This window comes from Magallana gigas, chromosome 4, assembly GCF_963853765.1.
Source record: "Magallana gigas chromosome 4, xbMagGiga1.1, whole genome shotgun sequence".
NCBI lineage: Eukaryota > Metazoa > Mollusca > Bivalvia > Ostreida > Ostreidae > Magallana > Magallana gigas.
This window is the reverse complement of record NC_088856.1, coordinates 31,332,124-31,350,784: the sequence shown is the minus strand read 5'-3', so window position 1 is coordinate 31,350,784 and position 18,661 is coordinate 31,332,124. Positions and strand designations below refer to the sequence as shown.

The 18,661-nt window shown below is 31.7% G+C and overlaps 2 protein-coding genes and 3 non-coding genes across 5 annotated transcripts; 2 read left to right on the top strand and 3 right to left on the bottom strand.

Annotated features, from left to right (window-relative positions):
- Positions 1 to 503: 503 nt before the first annotated feature.
- Positions 504 to 4,133, top strand: LOC117683274 (caveolin-1-like). The gene is made up of 2 exons (XM_034452391.2): positions 504 to 572; positions 3,801 to 4,133. Exons 1-2 carry the CDS (start codon positions 504 to 506, stop codon positions 4,131 to 4,133), a joined length of 402 nt encoding a protein of 133 aa, XP_034308282.1.
- A 1,104-nt stretch (positions 4,134 to 5,237) lies between these two features.
- LOC105325655 (cytochrome P450 2D3) lies at positions 5,238 to 9,778 on the top strand. The gene is made up of 6 exons (XM_066083319.1): positions 5,238 to 5,876; positions 6,702 to 6,902; positions 7,178 to 7,322; positions 7,638 to 7,900; positions 8,248 to 8,372; positions 8,648 to 9,778. Exons 1-6 carry the CDS (start codon positions 5,331 to 5,333, stop codon positions 8,865 to 8,867), a joined length of 1,500 nt encoding a protein of 499 aa, XP_065939391.1. The 5' UTR covers positions 5,238 to 5,330; the 3' UTR covers positions 8,868 to 9,778.
- Positions 9,779 to 10,480: 702 nt separating this feature from the next.
- Trnat-ugu (transfer RNA threonine (anticodon UGU)) lies at positions 10,481 to 10,553 on the bottom strand. The gene has a single exon. It is a non-coding gene; the product is annotated as a tRNA-Thr (tRNA).
- A 2,740-nt stretch (positions 10,554 to 13,293) lies between these two features.
- On the bottom strand, positions 13,294 to 13,366 carry Trnat-ugu (transfer RNA threonine (anticodon UGU)). The gene has a single exon. It is a non-coding gene; the product is annotated as a tRNA-Thr (tRNA).
- Positions 13,367 to 16,212: 2,846 nt separating this feature from the next.
- Positions 16,213 to 16,285, bottom strand: Trnat-ugu (transfer RNA threonine (anticodon UGU)). The gene has a single exon. It is a non-coding gene; the product is annotated as a tRNA-Thr (tRNA).
- Between the last annotated feature and the right edge of the window lie 2,376 nt (positions 16,286 to 18,661).

The window sequence follows — 18,661 nt, the reverse complement described above, 5'->3', positions numbered from 1 at the left end:
AAACGGCACCGTAAGTGAATGTATCTTTAACACAAATTTAAAACACATCTGATATACCAAAAAAAATCTTTTAAAAGGAACATCAAAGAAATGTTTTGCAAAGTCATCGATAGAATCGTAAGTGTATTCATATTTACTAACAAAAAAAACCCACTTATGTTAGCATATATCTGAGCTCTAAAAAAGATTGCAAATGGAATAACATTTGATACAATGAAAGTATGCACAAATTTCATGACAACCATCCTTTTATCTTTATTTGATAGGACTGTCACGAAAACAAAGATATTTTTTTTCGATGAAAGAACAAAAAACAAAAAAACAAAAACAGAGATATATTCTAATTTGAATCATTTTGATTGCTAAAAGGCATTTGGACAAGTCGGGTTTCTTTTAAAACTAGGAGACTTGGGTTTAAATTAGTTTGCTTACCAGGAGGTAATTGGAAAAGAAGTGTTTAGTTTAACACAAAAGGTTTAGTACTATAGTATTAAATAAGGACGATGGCCCAAGAACAGAAGGAACTGGACATGGTGGACCGTGACCCCAACGGAATCAACTCCCACGTAAAGGTAAGACGGCCACAGGGCAAATATGTATGGAGCTAGGGTAATCGTGTTCAAAAATCCAGACATGTAAACTTGTAAGTCCGAATATGTAATCGTGTTGGTGTGTGAGTCTGAGTATGAATAGGTGTAATTCTGACCGTGTAACTTGTAGAACTCGGGCATAAACACGTGTAATATTTGACTCAGTTCCTTCGCATGATGCACAATTTGCAGCTTTATTACTTTCATCAGTTAATTAAACATTCAACTATGCACACTTTCAATCCGTAGTTTCTGCATTTGTACCTTCAGGCTCGGCAATAGCACATCTGACATGATACACATTGACAAATGTAAAGTCTACAAGTTTGTCGAATTTTGACATGACCTTGTATAGCGACTGCCTTGCTGCGGGGAACGGCATGCCGTAATCGCCGGAATGGATGAAAAATAAACATAATATGCAGCTTAATTGTTGCAATAAGCTTTTAATGAACGACACTTTTTCTATCGAAAATACCTGTATTATTTTTAGAAAAAAAATTTGAGGTATGATTGAAACTGGACCAAACAGGAATAGGGTCGTGCATATAAAAATCGTCGCCGATGTGACGAATGCGCTAATTTTTGTAATATACAGGTAATTCTCATGATATTATACGATAATGGTTAAAAAGAAATGCCTAATATCTTATTTCTCTAAAATAATTTGACATGTAATTTAAACTGGAATATAAATTAATGCGTACTCTTTTCTAAAAATGAGACGGATCAAGAAATTTCCTAAGGGGGTAAATATATTTTGAGCGGCATGAGATTCTGAGACCGCCGTGAGGTCCCATGTAGCTCCATTGCATCTGAATTCTAAGAATTTTTAGAGAGAATTATTAACCGGGTTTTTCGATTATTGAAATAGTGAAAATGGCGGGCGGGAGAGTGACAGCCAAAAAGGTACCCTTATTGTACCGATAACTCCTCGTACAGTTTTCGAGAAATGAAATTGTTCTTTTGCATATCAATTTTACATATTTTAGAGGTATGCAAATTGCTAGGATTTTGATTTCTGATAATTTATCAAAAAATATAAGCTGTTGAACTTAGTAATTTTTTGGCAAAAACATTGCATAAAGAGTACCCCATTTCTTTGGATAGGTAGTATTTATCAATTCAGGATTGACAAATGGATTATGAATACTGTTCACACAAAAGAAAGCCCGGTTTGCTGTCACATTGACAGCTTTTCTCTTATTATTTTTCTGAATAATTGAGAATAAACTACCTGCAAAGATTTGGTAATTTTTTGCGGAAAAATGTACTGAGTATGTAACTATACATGTATCTATACTTTTTTTAAAATATCAAAATGATTTTGTTGTGAAAGTGAAAGATAAATATTAAAACAATCTAAAACTGTTAAAGATAAAAAGAAGTTTTATAATTATTAATTAAAGCACCAAGTTTTGTTAAAAATTGAAAGGTTTGAAGAAAAAGAAATAATATACTAGTATGTTTTTGTTTTTTGCAATTATGATTTTTCTTCGGAAATTGGATTTCTAAAAGTAAGGAACGGGGTGGGTCAGATGAATTTGATCGTATATGAACTGGTAGAGTTTAAATCATAAAATATTTTAAAATGCATGTATATACTGTATTGACGATAATTTTACAAAATTAAGTAGTTGCTTTATGGCAAACAGTACATCTTCACAAGTGGCTGTAAAGCTTAATACAATAGCTCTCCGGATTTTTTTTTATCAACCAATTTCGCAAAGTGAGTCTGTATTGAATCGACATTCAGGACTTCATGCCCATATCCCGTAATAACTGCTTGAAATTTAAAAAAAAAATGCCAATTTTCACCTGCATGATAGGCTTTTTTCCCTTTATATTGCCGACAGTGTAAAATGAAACATTTTTAAAAATAATTTATGTATACACATTTTTATTTCACCACAGTTGAAGCAATATGAGCAATATCATGGGTTTTGAATTTCTGTTAGCCATATTTTTGTGGAAAATGTCGTTAAGAAGCCTTATTTGGAGCAAAATTGAATTATTGTCGTCCTGTACAAATTTGCTATATATTCCTTAGAAAAGAAATATTTCCTTTGACAGAAATTAATGAGTTTTTCAAACCTTATTTATCATAAAAAGTATAAGTTATATGTAGACCTATCATACTAGCAGGTTTTTTTCAGCAAAATAAAATTCTAAAATATACAGCTCATATTGCTTTAACCTAGTCTTTGGAATTTTTATTTATTTATTTTCAAAGGGGTTGTCGCTTCTTATGTCTCATAATGATCAAATTCTCAAAACCAATGACTTTAAATTCTTTGTTTTTCTTATCGATAATTTTCCAAAAATCCAGAGATAATATGATTATAGACCTACCTTATATATTTTTTCATATTTATTCCGTCCCTATTCCGGCGATTACGTCATGCCTTTACCTGCAGCTAGCCTTTTTCTATCGGTGACGTCACTGTTTCCATATATGGTCATGTCAAAATTCGACTAACTTGTAGACTTTACATTTGTTGATTTGCAACATGTCAGCCATGATATTTCAGAAAACGGAAATACAAATGCAGAGACTACAGATGGAAAGTGTGTATTCTAGTGGCAGGTTACATGTAAATGACCAACAGCATTTGACAGCTGCGATTAGCATCTGTAGGAAAAATTAGATGGAAGGCCTGCGGGGTTAACTCTAAAGTGTTTATCCCTGAGTTTTATAGGTTACACGATCAGAATTACATGTACACATATTCATACTCAGACTCACACACCAACACGATTACATATTCGGATTAATAAGTTTGCATGTCTGGATTTTTGAACACGATTACCCTCCATAAATATGGAAGGTGAATGATGTACTATCCGTTCATTTTGTTTGACTTATAGTTTAAAACAGTTTATGTTCAGGCCATTCCTAATCGTGCGTTTATTATTGATGGATTTTTCGTTTTGTTTTTTTTTTGGGTTTTTTTTTTTACTTCTAAAGCAAATTAGATATAGCAATATATTTTCTTTCTATTATATAGTTACTATGAATTTGCTTATAAACAAAACCTAAACTAATTGTAAGAAGACAATTTATGACGTCAAAGATAAGTGTTATACGTTAGCACAAGCGGAATTGATATACATATATATAAAGTATGAAGAAAAAAACAACCAATCACACTGACTCTTATATATTAAATGCCTATATAGATAGCAATATAACATGTCAACTTTTATCAGGTTGCATTTGAAGATGTTTTGGCGGAACCAGATGGCGCTCACAGCATCGACTGTGTCTGGCTTTGCAGCTACTCCTGTTTCAATTGTGGCAAGAACTGCTGCTACAAGTTGATGACGACACTTTGTGGTATGTGTTTAGCCCTCGCCTGGGGATGCGAGTTTGCCCTCATTACGTTCCAGCAGGTATGGTGTGTGACCCCTTCCCTCAGGATCTTTGGGATATGCATGGGGTGCATGCAGAAGTTCTTTGGAACCTTTATGTCCTGTTGTCTGGCGCCAATATGTGAGACGGTTGGATTGTGTTTTAGCAACATTACGGTGAAAAATGCTTAGAGGTCATCAGTTTAAAACTGTATACTGTTCATATATATATATATATATATATATATATATATATATATATATATATATATATATATATATATATATATATATATATATATATATAAAGTTATTTTGTCGATGAATATATGCAGAAAAAGTAAATAAACCTTTAGTACCTTCATCATTATTTTTACTATTGAGAATAATTTAGAAAGAAGCAAGAAAGGAACAGAAAATAAACCCATTTAGAATTAAAAGGTTATGGGGTAAAAGGCTAATTACAACGTAAGCGATGTCTATTTAAAAAAAATACATAATTATGAATTTCCAAATCATAGGTATAAAGCCCTTAATCTTTTATAAAAGATATGTTTAATAGGAAATTCATTTATGTTTAAACTTAAAAAAAAAAATAATAATTAAAAAATCCTCGTTGCAAATGGCACCTGCAGTGCAAACATAACGCCTTCCCCTGATAAAAAAACCCATTTATATACAAGTACTTGAAGTCGACCTACATTCGCACAAAAGGTGACATAACCACGTATCATGTGTAGCATATAGTAAAATGTAAATAAGTCTCATGTAACATTGCATATTTTGTTGTATTTTAATCTTAATCTTGTTCGCTGTCATCTTCAAGATCTTTTTTTATTTATATAACGTCGTGTTTGTGTTATTGAGGAATCATTAAGAAGCATATTAGATAATCAAATGAGAAGTTAGTTTGAAGGAAATGGTTTTCCTTTCAGTTTTGCAATCGAGCAAATCTATGATTTATTTATTTATTTGTATGAGCATCATGTTTATTTTTAATTTGATTGGAGAGAGAGAGAGAGAGAGAGAGAGAGAGAGAGAGAGAGAGAGAGGAGAGAGAGAGGTGTCGGAATGTTGTTTAATGACAATACGAACTGATGTACATTTAATCATTCTTATACATGTCTGAAGTAATCTAACATATATAAATACATTCTTAAATGAGTTTTATTTAGTTATTTTATTTAAAAAGACCTTAATGTAGGTATAATTTTGTGATAATCACAATGAACTTCAATATGTTTTAAAATCAATTCAGCTCAAATCTGTTCCACTTAATTGCCGAATCAAAGTTTTACCATACGCCGCGACGACACACTTGTAAACATATAAACTCAGTCTGTTATCGCAGCATTTAGTTGGAAGAACCGGCGGATAAACCACTGCCTCATGATGCTGGAATTCATACCGGTTATTCTGTTAGTAATAACTCTCCTTTATTATTTATTTGGCCAAAGACACCAACGTCTGTTCCCCGGGCCGGGCGGGGTTCCATTGTTTGGTGTTACGTTTGAGGTCGACAAATATCGTCTTCACTTATCCTTGTACGAGTGGACTAAAAGACACGGCGATATATTCCAGTTCTCTGTGTTCGGGAAATCCTACGTGTCCTTGAACTCTCCCGAGGTCATTCGAGAGGTCATGGGCCAGGAACCCAGTGCCACCGTAACTTCCTCCCGAGAGAACACGTTTTTTGGAAATTACATAGTAGGGGAAGATACGGATATAGTTTTTGCATCGTACAGTAAGGAATGGGCGAAAAGACGAAAGATTGCTAGCCAAATCATGCAGATTTATGGCGAGGGTATGTATTCGATGGAGAAGGAAACCCACATTCTAAAGGATACGAAACAGTACATAGGAGAGAACCAAGGACGGGACATAGATCCGGTTTTTATGGTGGAATCGCATCTGTTGAAGGATTTGACGTCATTGGTAATTGGTAAAATTAATACGTACGAAAGATATTATGTAATTATATAGTCCTTTAAGTTTACAGAAAGTGGCTTTCTGTCTATCACTTATAGATACACCATAATTTTTGAATTCTATAAATTTTTCAGCATATTCCATATCGTATTAACAAAGAAACTTAAGAATGTATGATATTAAAATTGTATCAATGATAACATCGTTATCAAAACATTGACAGAAAAATTCCCAAAAGGAAACTAATGGAAAATTCTGCTCTATCGTTACAGTCTTTCAAAATACATACATGTATCACTAATAATATTTTACAATGACAATTTAGGATAACATACAAAATACCAAATAAATTTGATAAGATAATGACAAGTGCCTTTGAAAATATTATATGTAAGCAAAAAATGAAGGTACTGTACATGTATTCAACACACAATTCATAATAAAACAAAAGACACAGGGGCCAAATTGATCACTTGAGTAACATTGGTCATAACTCTGCTCCTCCGCTAGCGACATGAAATGGAATTAAAGACAGATCACTAGTCGGATGCACACAATGGGTTACGAAGTTTTTTATAATTGTGAATTTTCATCTAATATCAGTCAATTATAAAGGACTATTTGGGTGATTTTGATTGAATTATAGAATTGGCGTCACTTCTGACGTCATACTGCCAGTGAGTGCAAATAAATCAAATAAATAGATGAAAAATATATTTTACATCAACTCTTCTAAAAAATTAGTTAACATTTTATTGTACCCGAAACACTTAAAAAATGGCGAATTATGGGGGCCAAATTTAACTCTTATCATATATATTTCTTTACAAGGTTTCTGGAACAACTGATGAAGATTTGCGAAGACACGTTAAAGAAATGGATGACAACTCCAACAAAATAGCCCTACCGCTGTTTGATCTAACCTTTCAAATGTTTCCCTTTCTGCGGTTTTTGCCGTTTCCCATCACCAAGAAACCGTTTTTAGTGATACAATCAATAGATAGGATGATGGATAGCATAAAGAAACTTACAGTGAGTTTATAACAGTGATTTAGTAAGTTCATAACGGTGAGTTTATTAAAGTATATATTTGCACAGTGTCAATTTTAATTCCAATAAGAATTATTTAACAAAAGAGAGTGTTACGATGCAAATTGATTTTCATAACTGGCTTCAAATTGCTTTAAAAGTAAATAGTTAAAAACAACAAATTTATCTTTTGTTATTCGACTATTATCGTATTGCCTATATTAAATAATGTATATTTAATATAGGCAATACGATAATAGTCGAATAATAAACCGAAGCTTTCCCTACTATTTCACAGACAGAAAATACAATGTAACATCGAAAGTGGTATATACTGTGAGCTGAAAAACGCCGCCGAAAAATATGGTTGCAATATAACAGACGCCGAGGTCAAGGGCATTATCGTAAATCTAATTGGAGCAGGTAATACTCTAAGTATATGTACTTTGTTAGAATACATATTGGTATTTACAAAGCATCGGCAAATTGTTTAATTAATATGTAGATTTTTAGTAGTTGCCTTCATAAGGTCAATTAATTTAATTGCTGACCAAAAGTTGTATTGAGGCCAAAAAATATCAAAAAACGAAACCCCAAACATTTTATGTGAGATGAATCATGTGGCTATTCATTTCCAAATTTGTTTATTGTTGTTTTTTTAGTAAATGAAATATATTTGTCTTTTTCAGCGTTTAAAATCAATGTCTAACTGATTATGACATAATTCTAACATTCTAGGATCTTTAACATTAAGAGGAACTTTCATGTCACTGGTCCATCTTATGGCGGAACATCCCGATATCCAACGAAGGATCCAAGAGGAAACTGACCTTGTTTTTGGAGGAAAAGAGGTCAACGTGAAAGATCGGAAAGAGTGTCCCTTCAGTCAGGCTGTTTTGTTGGAAACCATGCGCTTTGTGACCAATTTACCGTTAGGAGGTCCCCACTTCACGCACGATGACTGTATCATCAGGGGAAAATTGGTCAAAAAGGGAACGAGAGTAAGATGGAACAAACTGTACTAGCTGTAAATGTTTAAAGAATTTTTTTTACCATGAATCAAAGTGAGACATGCTTTAGTTACCTCCTAATATGGATAATCCGGTAAATTGATGAATCAAAATATCCAGTAATCTTTATTCAAAATCAGGATTTTATGTTGTAAAGAAATAGCGTTGTACATCTATCTTTAAATCATATGCAATCTTGAAACTTATTTCAAAAGAGAAAAAAAAGAGAGCTGATATCAAATTAACAAAACAATGGTTAAAAATTGGCGAAAAAATGCAAATTTTGATTTTTTTAATATCGCTTTACATAGTTTAATACAATATATAAATTCAAACAGATTCTCATGAACTTGTGGACCATCAACCATAGTGATGATTGGGGCGATCCGTTCAACTTTAGGCCGGAGCGGTTTTTGGACGAGTCCGGATCCCTTCTACCGGCGACCCATCCAACCAGGAGAAGGCGAGTCCAACATTTTAACATTTTAGAAATATTTGCAAACAAAACACGACACTCTTTTGAAAGACGACATAACAAATATATTTGGTGTAGTTTCATCCAATTCTGACCTTCATTACCCTCTTTTCTAGACTCTTTTTCTGGCTGTGATAAAATTTTGTTTTGTAGAATAGTTTTCCAAATGTTTTTATACCAAGTGCTTTTCAATTAATTTACCTGTCTACATTATGTTACTTTCAAATTACATAATAATATACATTATATTCCAATCTTTGTAGACTTATGCCGTTTGGATACGGTAAGCGGTCCTGCCTAGGGGAATTGTTTGGAAAGAACAGAGCTTTCTTGTTTCTGGTTAATTTAATGCAGACCTGTACAATCAGCAAGCCAACAGGAGAAACCTTGCCAAAATTTGACCCCAGAACAATGATGCCTGGGGTAAATCTACAGCCACAACCGTATAAAGTGCAGTTCAAGTTGAGAAAATATGTCAGTTGACTAAATGGGACTTTATAATGATTTTGTGTTTTAAATGCTCACTGACAGTTTTTTTTAATGAAAATTGAAATGGAATATAAAAATTATTGCTATCAATACTACTCTCGATTCCCTTATTATGTTTTTGGTTACTAGTGCTGACACACAAGTAAAGAAGTAAAGTAAAGAAAGCAATGTTGTTTTTTTTACATCCCTCATGACACTGTTCTGTAGAAGAGATCTCAACAGGGAATATAAATGTCAATTATGATAAAGATAAACAAAAATTTGTATACGTTCCCTGCTAAAATGGAAAGAAAAACGTCAGGGAAGTGTTTAAGAAATTATTTCAATGACTTCGTTTGTTATTTGCATTGATTTTGAGTGAACGTCTACTGCAAAGTTCAAACATAAAATTGCCTGCATCTGTTGACACACGAAAGTTTAAGGTACAAAGATAAACATTCAGTTATAGACACTTATTTATCAAAACGACACAGTTTTTAAAGATAGTTCATTGTCCTATCGTACGAATCGAAATAGTACATGTTCAAATCCCTATGTTTGGTTAAATTGCATACATTTTTACCATACGGAGGAGCATTATTAGTACAAAAAAAACCAACCTTGTATACTAGCCCCTTTCATTACAAACGTTAACGAAAATGAAGCAATTATCGTCAATGAAATTTGGTTGTTTCAATCAATAATTTGCTATAAATTATTAGGGCAACCTTTTATGAGGATTATGAGGCTTTATCTTTCTGTTTTAGGTTCATGTTGTTATCGGGGCACATTGTTTATAACCACAAAAAAAAAAATGAATAAATAAAAAAAAAAAAATCCAGGAGATTGAATTCAACAACATGTACTCTTTTGTTCTCTTTGTTCTTGCTTCTATGATTTCGTTCTTTCTATTAAAAAAAACCTTTATAATTTTTTCTTTTTCATTTTATTGAAACTGCGTGGCTATTTGACTTTTGTAAAGTTATTCGTGTCATTTAAAAGACATTGAGAAATAAGTCTACCCCAAATTTTTATGAATCCCCACCCCCCCCCCCCCCCCACACACACACACACTTTTAAACACTTTAAAGGGACATGGTCACGATTTTAGTTAAAAATTATTTTTTGGATTTTAATGTTTACAATGCTTTATGTTTACAATGCTTTAGTAAGTCATTTGTAATAGGCAACCAAAATTTGAGTGTCATTTGTTGAGTTAACAGCGAGTTACAGAGCTTATAATTTTTCGCTATGTAAACAAACGTTCGTTTACATTTTAAATGTTAAAGGGAAAATTCCAGTTTTACACCTAAAATGAATGTGGAAAACGATAGGAAGGTTATTTTTGCTTAAAATGAAAAGAAGTGTGAACCCAGTATCTTGCTTAAAACACATCGACTGGCATCCAAATTTCATTTGATCATTAGAAATGCATTTCTAAAGCATTGTAAATAATAAAATCAGAAAAATAAAATTTGACCGAAATCGTGACCATGCCCCCTTTTATACTAACTGCATTTAAAAATTGTTAGTTCGTGGATAGTTAAAAGATATTTTAATCAAAATTACTTTTACATTATCACCCTATATTTCTGAATCTTCACTTTAGGAAAACAACTTGCCCATAAAGCCCCCAGTGAGGATCGAACTCACGACCCCTGGTTTACAAGACCAGTGCTCTAACCACTGAGCTATGGAGGCTCTTGATACAGTTAAAACATCGTATTTTTTCATTCTCAACAGACATATATTTCACTGAACAGGTAACAGCTTTTATCTGACTAGAGAAAAGCACATAAAACTAGAAACCATTTATGTTAATAATGTATGCATGAGATGCAGCCTGCTGGTCGAACATTTATGTCAATGGATTTGTAAGAACAAGGTATATATGTATAATGCATTCTTATTTCATAAATTCATGTCATTTTCAGTGTTTGCACTTGCAACAAATTAAAGATATTGTCAAAGTACAATGAAAGAAAATATAGAACAAAACATAATACAAAAAGTTGATAGAAATCGTAAAGAACAAATCCCCCCAAAAGTTTTCAAAAAATTACGCATTGAACCTCATATCTTTTGGCTGAAATAGTTGAAAAGCTAAAAAAAAGTCTTTATATATATATATATATATATATATATATATATATATATATATATATATATATATATATATATGCAGAATTGATGAAAAATGTTTACTTTTTGATATTCTTTTGTAATATTACAGTAATATAAATTGAATGTCTTTTGGTTTGGCTATGTCTGTCTTTGAAAAGTGTTTGCGAAATGAAGAATGAAAATTTCTTGTTGATGTAGAATCGTGCAGTCGTAATCGGGAAGCATATAAAACAAACATTGCCTACAGAGCAAACTTTTTCTACGAAATAAACCTTTCATACAAAACAAACCTTGCCTACAGGACAAACCTTTTTCTATGAAATAAACCTTTCCTACAGAACAAACGTTTCCTACAGGACAAACCTTGCCTACGAAATAAAAACCTTTAAATTCCTACAGAACAAACCTTGCCTACAGAACAAACATTGCCTACGAATAAATCTTGCCAATGAAAGTTTGATCGCAAAATAATTATATCTGAAGTAAATCTCTAGCACAACAATTTGAAGTGCAGTTTACGATTAGAAAATGTGTCTAAATGAGAATGTTTCAATTTTTTTTTTTAAATTCTCAATATCTGATAGAATCTGATATGGCATATACAAATGCAAAATTACTCTCGGTTACAAACATATAATGTAATTTGCTATGTTGTGGTAACTGGTTACAAAACTTCTAAGAAAGCTGGGTATACCGTGGTATGTTATTGATCAAATGAATTTGGACTCGACGTCTTTTAGAATATGTTATATGTAATTTATGAATATTCAAAATTTCGGAAACATATTTTTAAATTATCATTATTATATATAAATGATCTGCTGATATAAACAATGAAAACCTATCGCATAATAATGTATCTTATCTTGAGATCTTCAGATAAATTTCACATAGAAAGTCAGGAAATACACAGTCAAGGTCTACGTTTTCTTGTTGAAGGAAAGGTAAAGTGACACCAAAATATTATACTTTTCAAGTTCTAGGAATGGAAGCGTTGTGCAAGATTATCAATGCTTTGTTTTCTATTTATTCCCAGTTTGATATACTTAACATATTGCATTAATGAAGATACACTTACATATTGATAAAGACAAACATGGTATTGGCAAATTTGTCTTGTGAAAGTAAAGAAGAGACTGAAATAAAAGCCGATAAAATAACGATTAGGAAATGACTGAAAAAAAATTGATACTCAAAAGAATTAGAATGTTCATAGCATTCATCTTCTACTTTATGTACACGTGTTTATCTGTTAACAAAGAAAGGTCAAGGTGAAGAGATAATCATTAAAATTGAAATTGAGAAGTTATCAACTCGACACGGTTACATTGTACTTGAATGGAGTTTATTTCAGATTTGTGTGAAGCGGAATAAAATGCTTAAAATTTTGCAATTTGTTTTGCCCTAAAATATAATTGCATTTTAAGTTATTACATTATAAGAATAAGTACATTATAAGTACAGTTTATAAAAAAAAAATGGTGACCCTACCATAAAATCATCCAAAAATACTATGATAATGTAGTCATCGGAAGCAAAACTGAACTATTAGCTGAAAACCACCCAAGCAACTGAAGTATATAAGGATTTGCCTTTCTTTGTGGGGGTTTTCCTGGTATCCGAAGGCATCAAAATATGTTCCCGAAAATCTTAATATAGGAAACATAGTAATCATCGTCGGAAGGGAGACCGATTGTACTGCATGTTTTGATTTCTGTTTTAAATTCTTTCTTTTTAAAACTTAAGTTTTTGGCTATGCGTTTGAAATGCTATGCTATATGAATATTCGAATTCTTTAAGGCCATATTTACTACTTTGAACAATATCAATTTTCAAAACAACATACAACGTCAGTTTGATAAGTTGTATAAAAGCTTTATCGCTTTATTTTAATAAAAAAAATTCTTTGCAAATGCAATTTATCATTTATTGGTTTTCATAAGCAAATGGAGCTATATTCATTGTTAAAAGTTTTTGAAAACTGTTGATATCAATCAATCAAAGTGGTGGTGGATGTGTGTACTAGTATTTCCGTTATCCCATTTCTAATATATTTCTATATCTGGTTAAATTGTATTAACACGCAGGACCTCTGTACTTTTAGTATTTCACAAGCAGCGTTTTTCGTCCTACTCGGACAAAATAAATTACTAGATTTTTTAAATAAAATGTTATTGAGTTGAATGGCATAATTTGTAGAAAAATCATACAGGTATCTTATATACTTGATGACAAAATACAAATGTATTCCTTTGCTACCACCAGTTAGCACAAACACTGACAAATTTTCAATAACGTAAAAGAAAGCTGGCCAAAAAGCCCCCAGTGAGGATCGAACTCACGACCCCTGGTTTACAAGACCAGTGCTCTAACCACTGAGCTATGGAGGCTCATATACTACCTACAAAAGTCACAATTTTTTTCTGTCCAAGCAGATTTTATTGAACTGGTCACAGCTGTTCTCAAACTAAAGAAAAGCAGAAGCCATTCAATATTTATGTTTCATATTCTAATGAATAATTGGAAAGCAGATCACAGGACGAAGATTCATGTCAACAAATATGTTAGATGAATGTTAAGTGGATTCTTTTTTAATGCATTCTTGATGACGTTACACTAAAACCAAGAGCAATTGAGAAATTTGCTTTGTAATTTCAACCCATTCATCCAGCCTTTTTATCTTGTTCATCAAATTTAGGAATTTATGATGTTTGTTTCAACTTATAAACTCTTTTCCATTAAAAGTTTTATTTGATAAAATTGTCCATTAAAATCTGACATCCAATGGCTTATATTGATTTCATAAAATGAAATACAAACAAAAGATTGAAAATAAAACATCCGCAAACAAAACCAAAATAATCCTCTTATTTTCAAAAAATATCATATATTATTTTCATTGGCCTACTAGTTGAAATACTGATGCAAAATTTTTTGTTTCCCATGTCAGAACTAAATCTATGTTGAGCAAACGGTTATTGTCTTAATAAACTTCAAGTATAATCAGCTAAAGACGAACACACGTATATGCAATGTTGATGGAATACGTGTATGCATGCTTTTATTTATTTTGCATTGTTTTCTAATTCGTATTTACCATAATTGCATATGGTTTAGGCTCTACATTAGAAATGTGATTGAGAAGAACAGAACTTTCTTGTTTATGGTTAGTTCGATGCAGAATTGTAAATCAGCAAACCTACTTAGTTGCCACAATCTTTAGTTACCAAATTTTTTCCTAGATCAATGATATCTGGTGTAAGTCAACAGCCACGACCTTTAAAGGTTCAGTTCATCTAGCGAAAAAGTATCTCTTTGCTCAGTTTTACGTATTTCAAATTCATTATTCATAAAAAAGCCAAAAACTGAAACCAAATTACTTACTATTAACAATACTACTTATGGACACAATTAAATATAAATTTTCTACTATAGAAAGTCATGCACATGCACAATGTTATGACATTCAACCACAATGAAAGCTATTCGCTGTTCATCGTTTATATTCTTGTCTCAAAATACTCAAAATTTTTCCAACATGTTTTAAAATAAGCACAGTTGATGTGTTACATTGCCGATGTATGCTCAATACGATTAAGTGGTATCTAAACTTTAATTTGATTGATAAGATTGTTTATGTATTTGCGTTCATTCGGTCACCTTAGCGTAGATATAGTTATGAGTTACCGATAATGTGATACGGATATCGATTGTTATGTCTTTCAATAGAAAGAATTGTACAGAAACGTCCATTCCGTAGATTTAAAGAGTGTTGGTTAAGAATACTTTGTTTATATTATTTTGCAGTTTTTATGGGAGACGGGAAGGGGGGGGGGATAAATTATTGCACGTTATTAATTGATTAATTTTTTATATACAGTGTATTTAAAAGGCTATACATTATGGTATAGACACAAACAACTTGCCCAGTGAAAGTGTTAAAATCTTAAGAAAATAACGATAAGAAAACCTCCGAGAAATTTAATGACCTAAATTATATAGTAACTTGCAACAACTGTTGGTGATCATCAAACACAAAAGAGTTAGCTTTCAAATGAAAAATGTACAATCATTATAATATAATATAACCTTTTGAACGAGACCCAGATACCTAAAAGAATTAAGAATTAGAATGTTCATAGCATTCATCTTCTACTTTATGTACACGTGTTTATCTGTTAACAAAGAAAGGTCAAGGTGAAGAGATAATCATTAAAATTGAAATTGAGAAGTTATCAACTCGACACGGTTACATTGTACTTGAATGGAGTTTATTTCAGATTTGTGTGAAGCAGAATAAAATGCTTAAAATTTTGCAATTTGTTTTGCCCTAAAATATAATTGCATTTTAAGTTATTACATTATAAGAATAAGTACATTATAAGTACAGTTTATAAAAAAAAATGGTGACCCTACCATAAAATCATCCAAAAATACTATGATAATGTAGTCATCGGAAGCAAAACTGAACTATTAGCTGAAAACCACCCAAGCAACTGAAGTATATAAGGATTTGCCTTTCTTTGTGGGGGTTTTCCTGGTATCCGAAGGCATCAAAATATGTTCCCGAAAATCTTAATATAGGAAACATAGTAATCATCGTCGGAAGGGAGACCGATTGTACTGCATGTTTTGATTTCTGTTTTAAATTCTTTCTTTTTAAAACTTAAGTTTTTGGCTATGCGTTTGAAATGCTATGCTATATGAATTCGAATTCTTTAAGGCCATATTTACTACTTTGAACAATATCAATTTTCAAAACAACATACAACGTCAGTTTGATAAGTTGTATAAAAGCTTTATCACTTTATTTTAATAAAAAAAAATCTTTGCAAATGCAATTTATCATTTATTGGTTTTCATAAGCAAATGGAGCTATATTCATTGTTAAAAGTTTTTGAGAACTGTTGTTATCAATCAATCAAAGTGGTGGTGGATGTGTGTACTAGTATTTCCGTTATCCCATTTCTAATATGATATCTGGTTAAAATTGTATTAACACGCAGTACCTCTGTACTTTTAGTATTTCACAAGCAGCGTTTTTCGTCCTACTCGGACAAAATAAATTACTAGATTTTTTAAATAAAATGTTATTGAGTTGAATGGCATAATTTGTAGAAAAATCATACAGGTATCTTATATACTTGATGACAAAATACAAATGTACTCCTTTGCTACCACCAGTTAGCACAAACACTGACAAATTTTCAATAACGTAAAAGAAAGCTGGCCAAAAAGCCCCCAGTGAGGATCGAACTCACGACCCCTGGTTTACAAGACCAGTGCTCTAACCACTGAGCTATGGAGGCTCATATACTACCTACAAAAGTCACAATTTTTTTTCTGTCCAAGCAGATTTTATTGAACTGGTCACAGCTGTTCTCAAACTAAAGAAAAGCAGAAGCCATTCAATATTTATGTTTCATATTCTAATGAATAATTGGAAAGCAGATCGCAGGACGAAGATTCATGTCAACAAATATGTTAGATGAATGTTAAGTGGATTCTTTTTGAATGCATTCTTGATGACGTTACACTAAAACCAAGAGCAATTGAGAAATTTGCTTTGTAATTTCAACCCATTCATCCGGCCTTTTTATCTTGTTCATCAAATTTAGGAATTTATGATGTTTGTTTCAACTTATAAAATCTTCTCCATTAAAAGTTTTACTTGATAATTGTCCATTAAAATCTGACATCCAATGGCTTATATTGATTTCATAAAATGAAAAACAAACCAAAGATTGAAATTAAAGCATTCGCAAACAAGACCAAAAAAATCATCTTATTTTCAAAAATTATCATATATTAATTTCATTGGCCTAATAGTTGAAATGCTGATGCAAATGTTTTTGTTTTGCTGTCAGAGCTTAATCTATGTTGAGCAAAAGGTGTTAAAACTTAATGAAGTATAATCGTCTAAAGACGAACATACGTATATGCAATGTTGATGGAATACGTGTATATAGGCTTTTATCTATTTTGCATTGTTTTCTAATTCGTATTTACCATAACTGCATATGGTTTAGGCTCTACATTAGAAATGTGATTGAGAAGAACAGAGCTTTCTTGTTTATGGTTAGTTCGATGCAGAATTGTAAATCAGCAAACCTACTTAGTTGCCACAATCTTTAGTTCCCAAATTTTTTCCTACATCAATGATACCTGGTGTAAGTCAACAGCCACGACCATTAAAGGTTCAGTTCATCTAGCGAAAACGTATCTCTTTACTTAGTTTTACGTATTTCAAATTCATAATTCATAAAAAAGCCAAAAACTGAAACCAAATTACTAACTATTAACAATACTACTTATGGACACAACTAAATATAAATTTTCTACTATAGAAAGTCATGCACATGCACAATGTTATGACATTCAACCACAATGAAAGCTATTCGCTGTTCATCGTTTATATTCTTGTCTCAAAATACTCAAAATTTTTCCAACATGTTTTAAAATAAGCACAGTTGGTTTGTTACATTGCCGATGTATGCTCAATACGGTCGATTCAGTGGTATCTAAACTTTAATTTGATTGATAAGATTGTTTATGTATTTGCGTTCATTCGGTCACCTTAGCGTAGAAATAGTTATGAGTTATCGATAATGTGATACGAATATCGGTTGTTATGTCTTTCAATAGAAAGAATTGTACAGAAACGTCCATTCCGTAGATTAAAAGAGTGTTGGCTAAGAATACTTTGTTTATATTATTTTGCAGTTTTTATGGGAGACGGGAAGGGGGGGGGGGTAAATTATTGCACGTTATTAATTGATTAATTTTTTATATACAGTGTATTTAAAAGGCTATACATTATGATATAGACATAAAAAACTTGCCCAGTAAAAGTGTTAAAATCTTAAGAAAATAACGATAAGAAAACCTCCGAGAAATTTAATGACCTAAATTATATAGTAACTTGCATCAACTGTTGGTGATCATCAAACACAAAAGAGATAGCTTTCACATGAAACATGTACAATCATTATGATAAAATCTAACCTTTTGAACGAGACCCAGATACCTAAGAGGAACATTTTGTTAAACTAGTGACAACGAAATGAATATACCAATTTTTTTTAAGTGTTTAAGGAGTTATCTTTCTTGGTGGAGGTTTATCATGAAATCATGTGGCAGACTACAGTAATCTGCTTTATACACTGACCTATAGAGGCTCATATATTAGTATTACAGTTCATCCTTTGTCGTCTTTCGCAGACACCGATTTTATTGAACTGGTCACAGCTTTTTCAAGCAAAGGTGAGCGCATAAAAGCACAAGCCATTCAATATTTATCATTCATATAGAAGCGGATAAGTGGAAAGCAGATCGCAGGGCAAGGAATCATGTCAACAAATATGTTCTATGAATGTTTTAAGGATTCTTTTTAAATACGTTTTCCATGACGTTACACTAAAACCGAAATATGGTTTGTTATTTCAGCTCACCCTTCCAGCCTTACATTTATCGATGATCTATTTTTAGGATTTCTGAGGTTGGTTACAACTGATATACTCCTTTACAAAAAAGGAAGTAAATTTCATTTGATAATATTGTCTTTTTGAATTGAACATCCATGAATTTATAAAATAAAATACCAACAAAATATTCAAGAAAACAGTCTGAAATTCAAAACAAAATCATCTTTTAATTTTCAATAACCTTTTATCTTCTTTTCTTTG

Coding starts and splice junctions, on each gene's coding strand:
- LOC117683274 (XM_034452391.2), top strand. CDS start 504: ATGGCCCAAGAACAGAAGGAACTGGACATGGTGGACCGTGACCCCAAC. Junction 573..3,800: donor GAATCAACTCCCACGTAAAG/GTAAGACGGCCA, acceptor AACTTTTATCAG/GTTGCATTTGAAGATGTTTT.
- LOC105325655 (XM_066083319.1), top strand. CDS start 5,331: ATGATGCTGGAATTCATACCGGTTATTCTGTTAGTAATAACTCTCCTT. Junction 5,877..6,701: donor TGAAGGATTTGACGTCATTG/GTAATTGGTAAA, acceptor TTTCTTTACAAG/GTTTCTGGAACAACTGATGA. Junction 6,903..7,177: donor ATAGCATAAAGAAACTTACA/GTGAGTTTATAA, acceptor AATAAACCGAAG/CTTTCCCTACTATTTCACAG.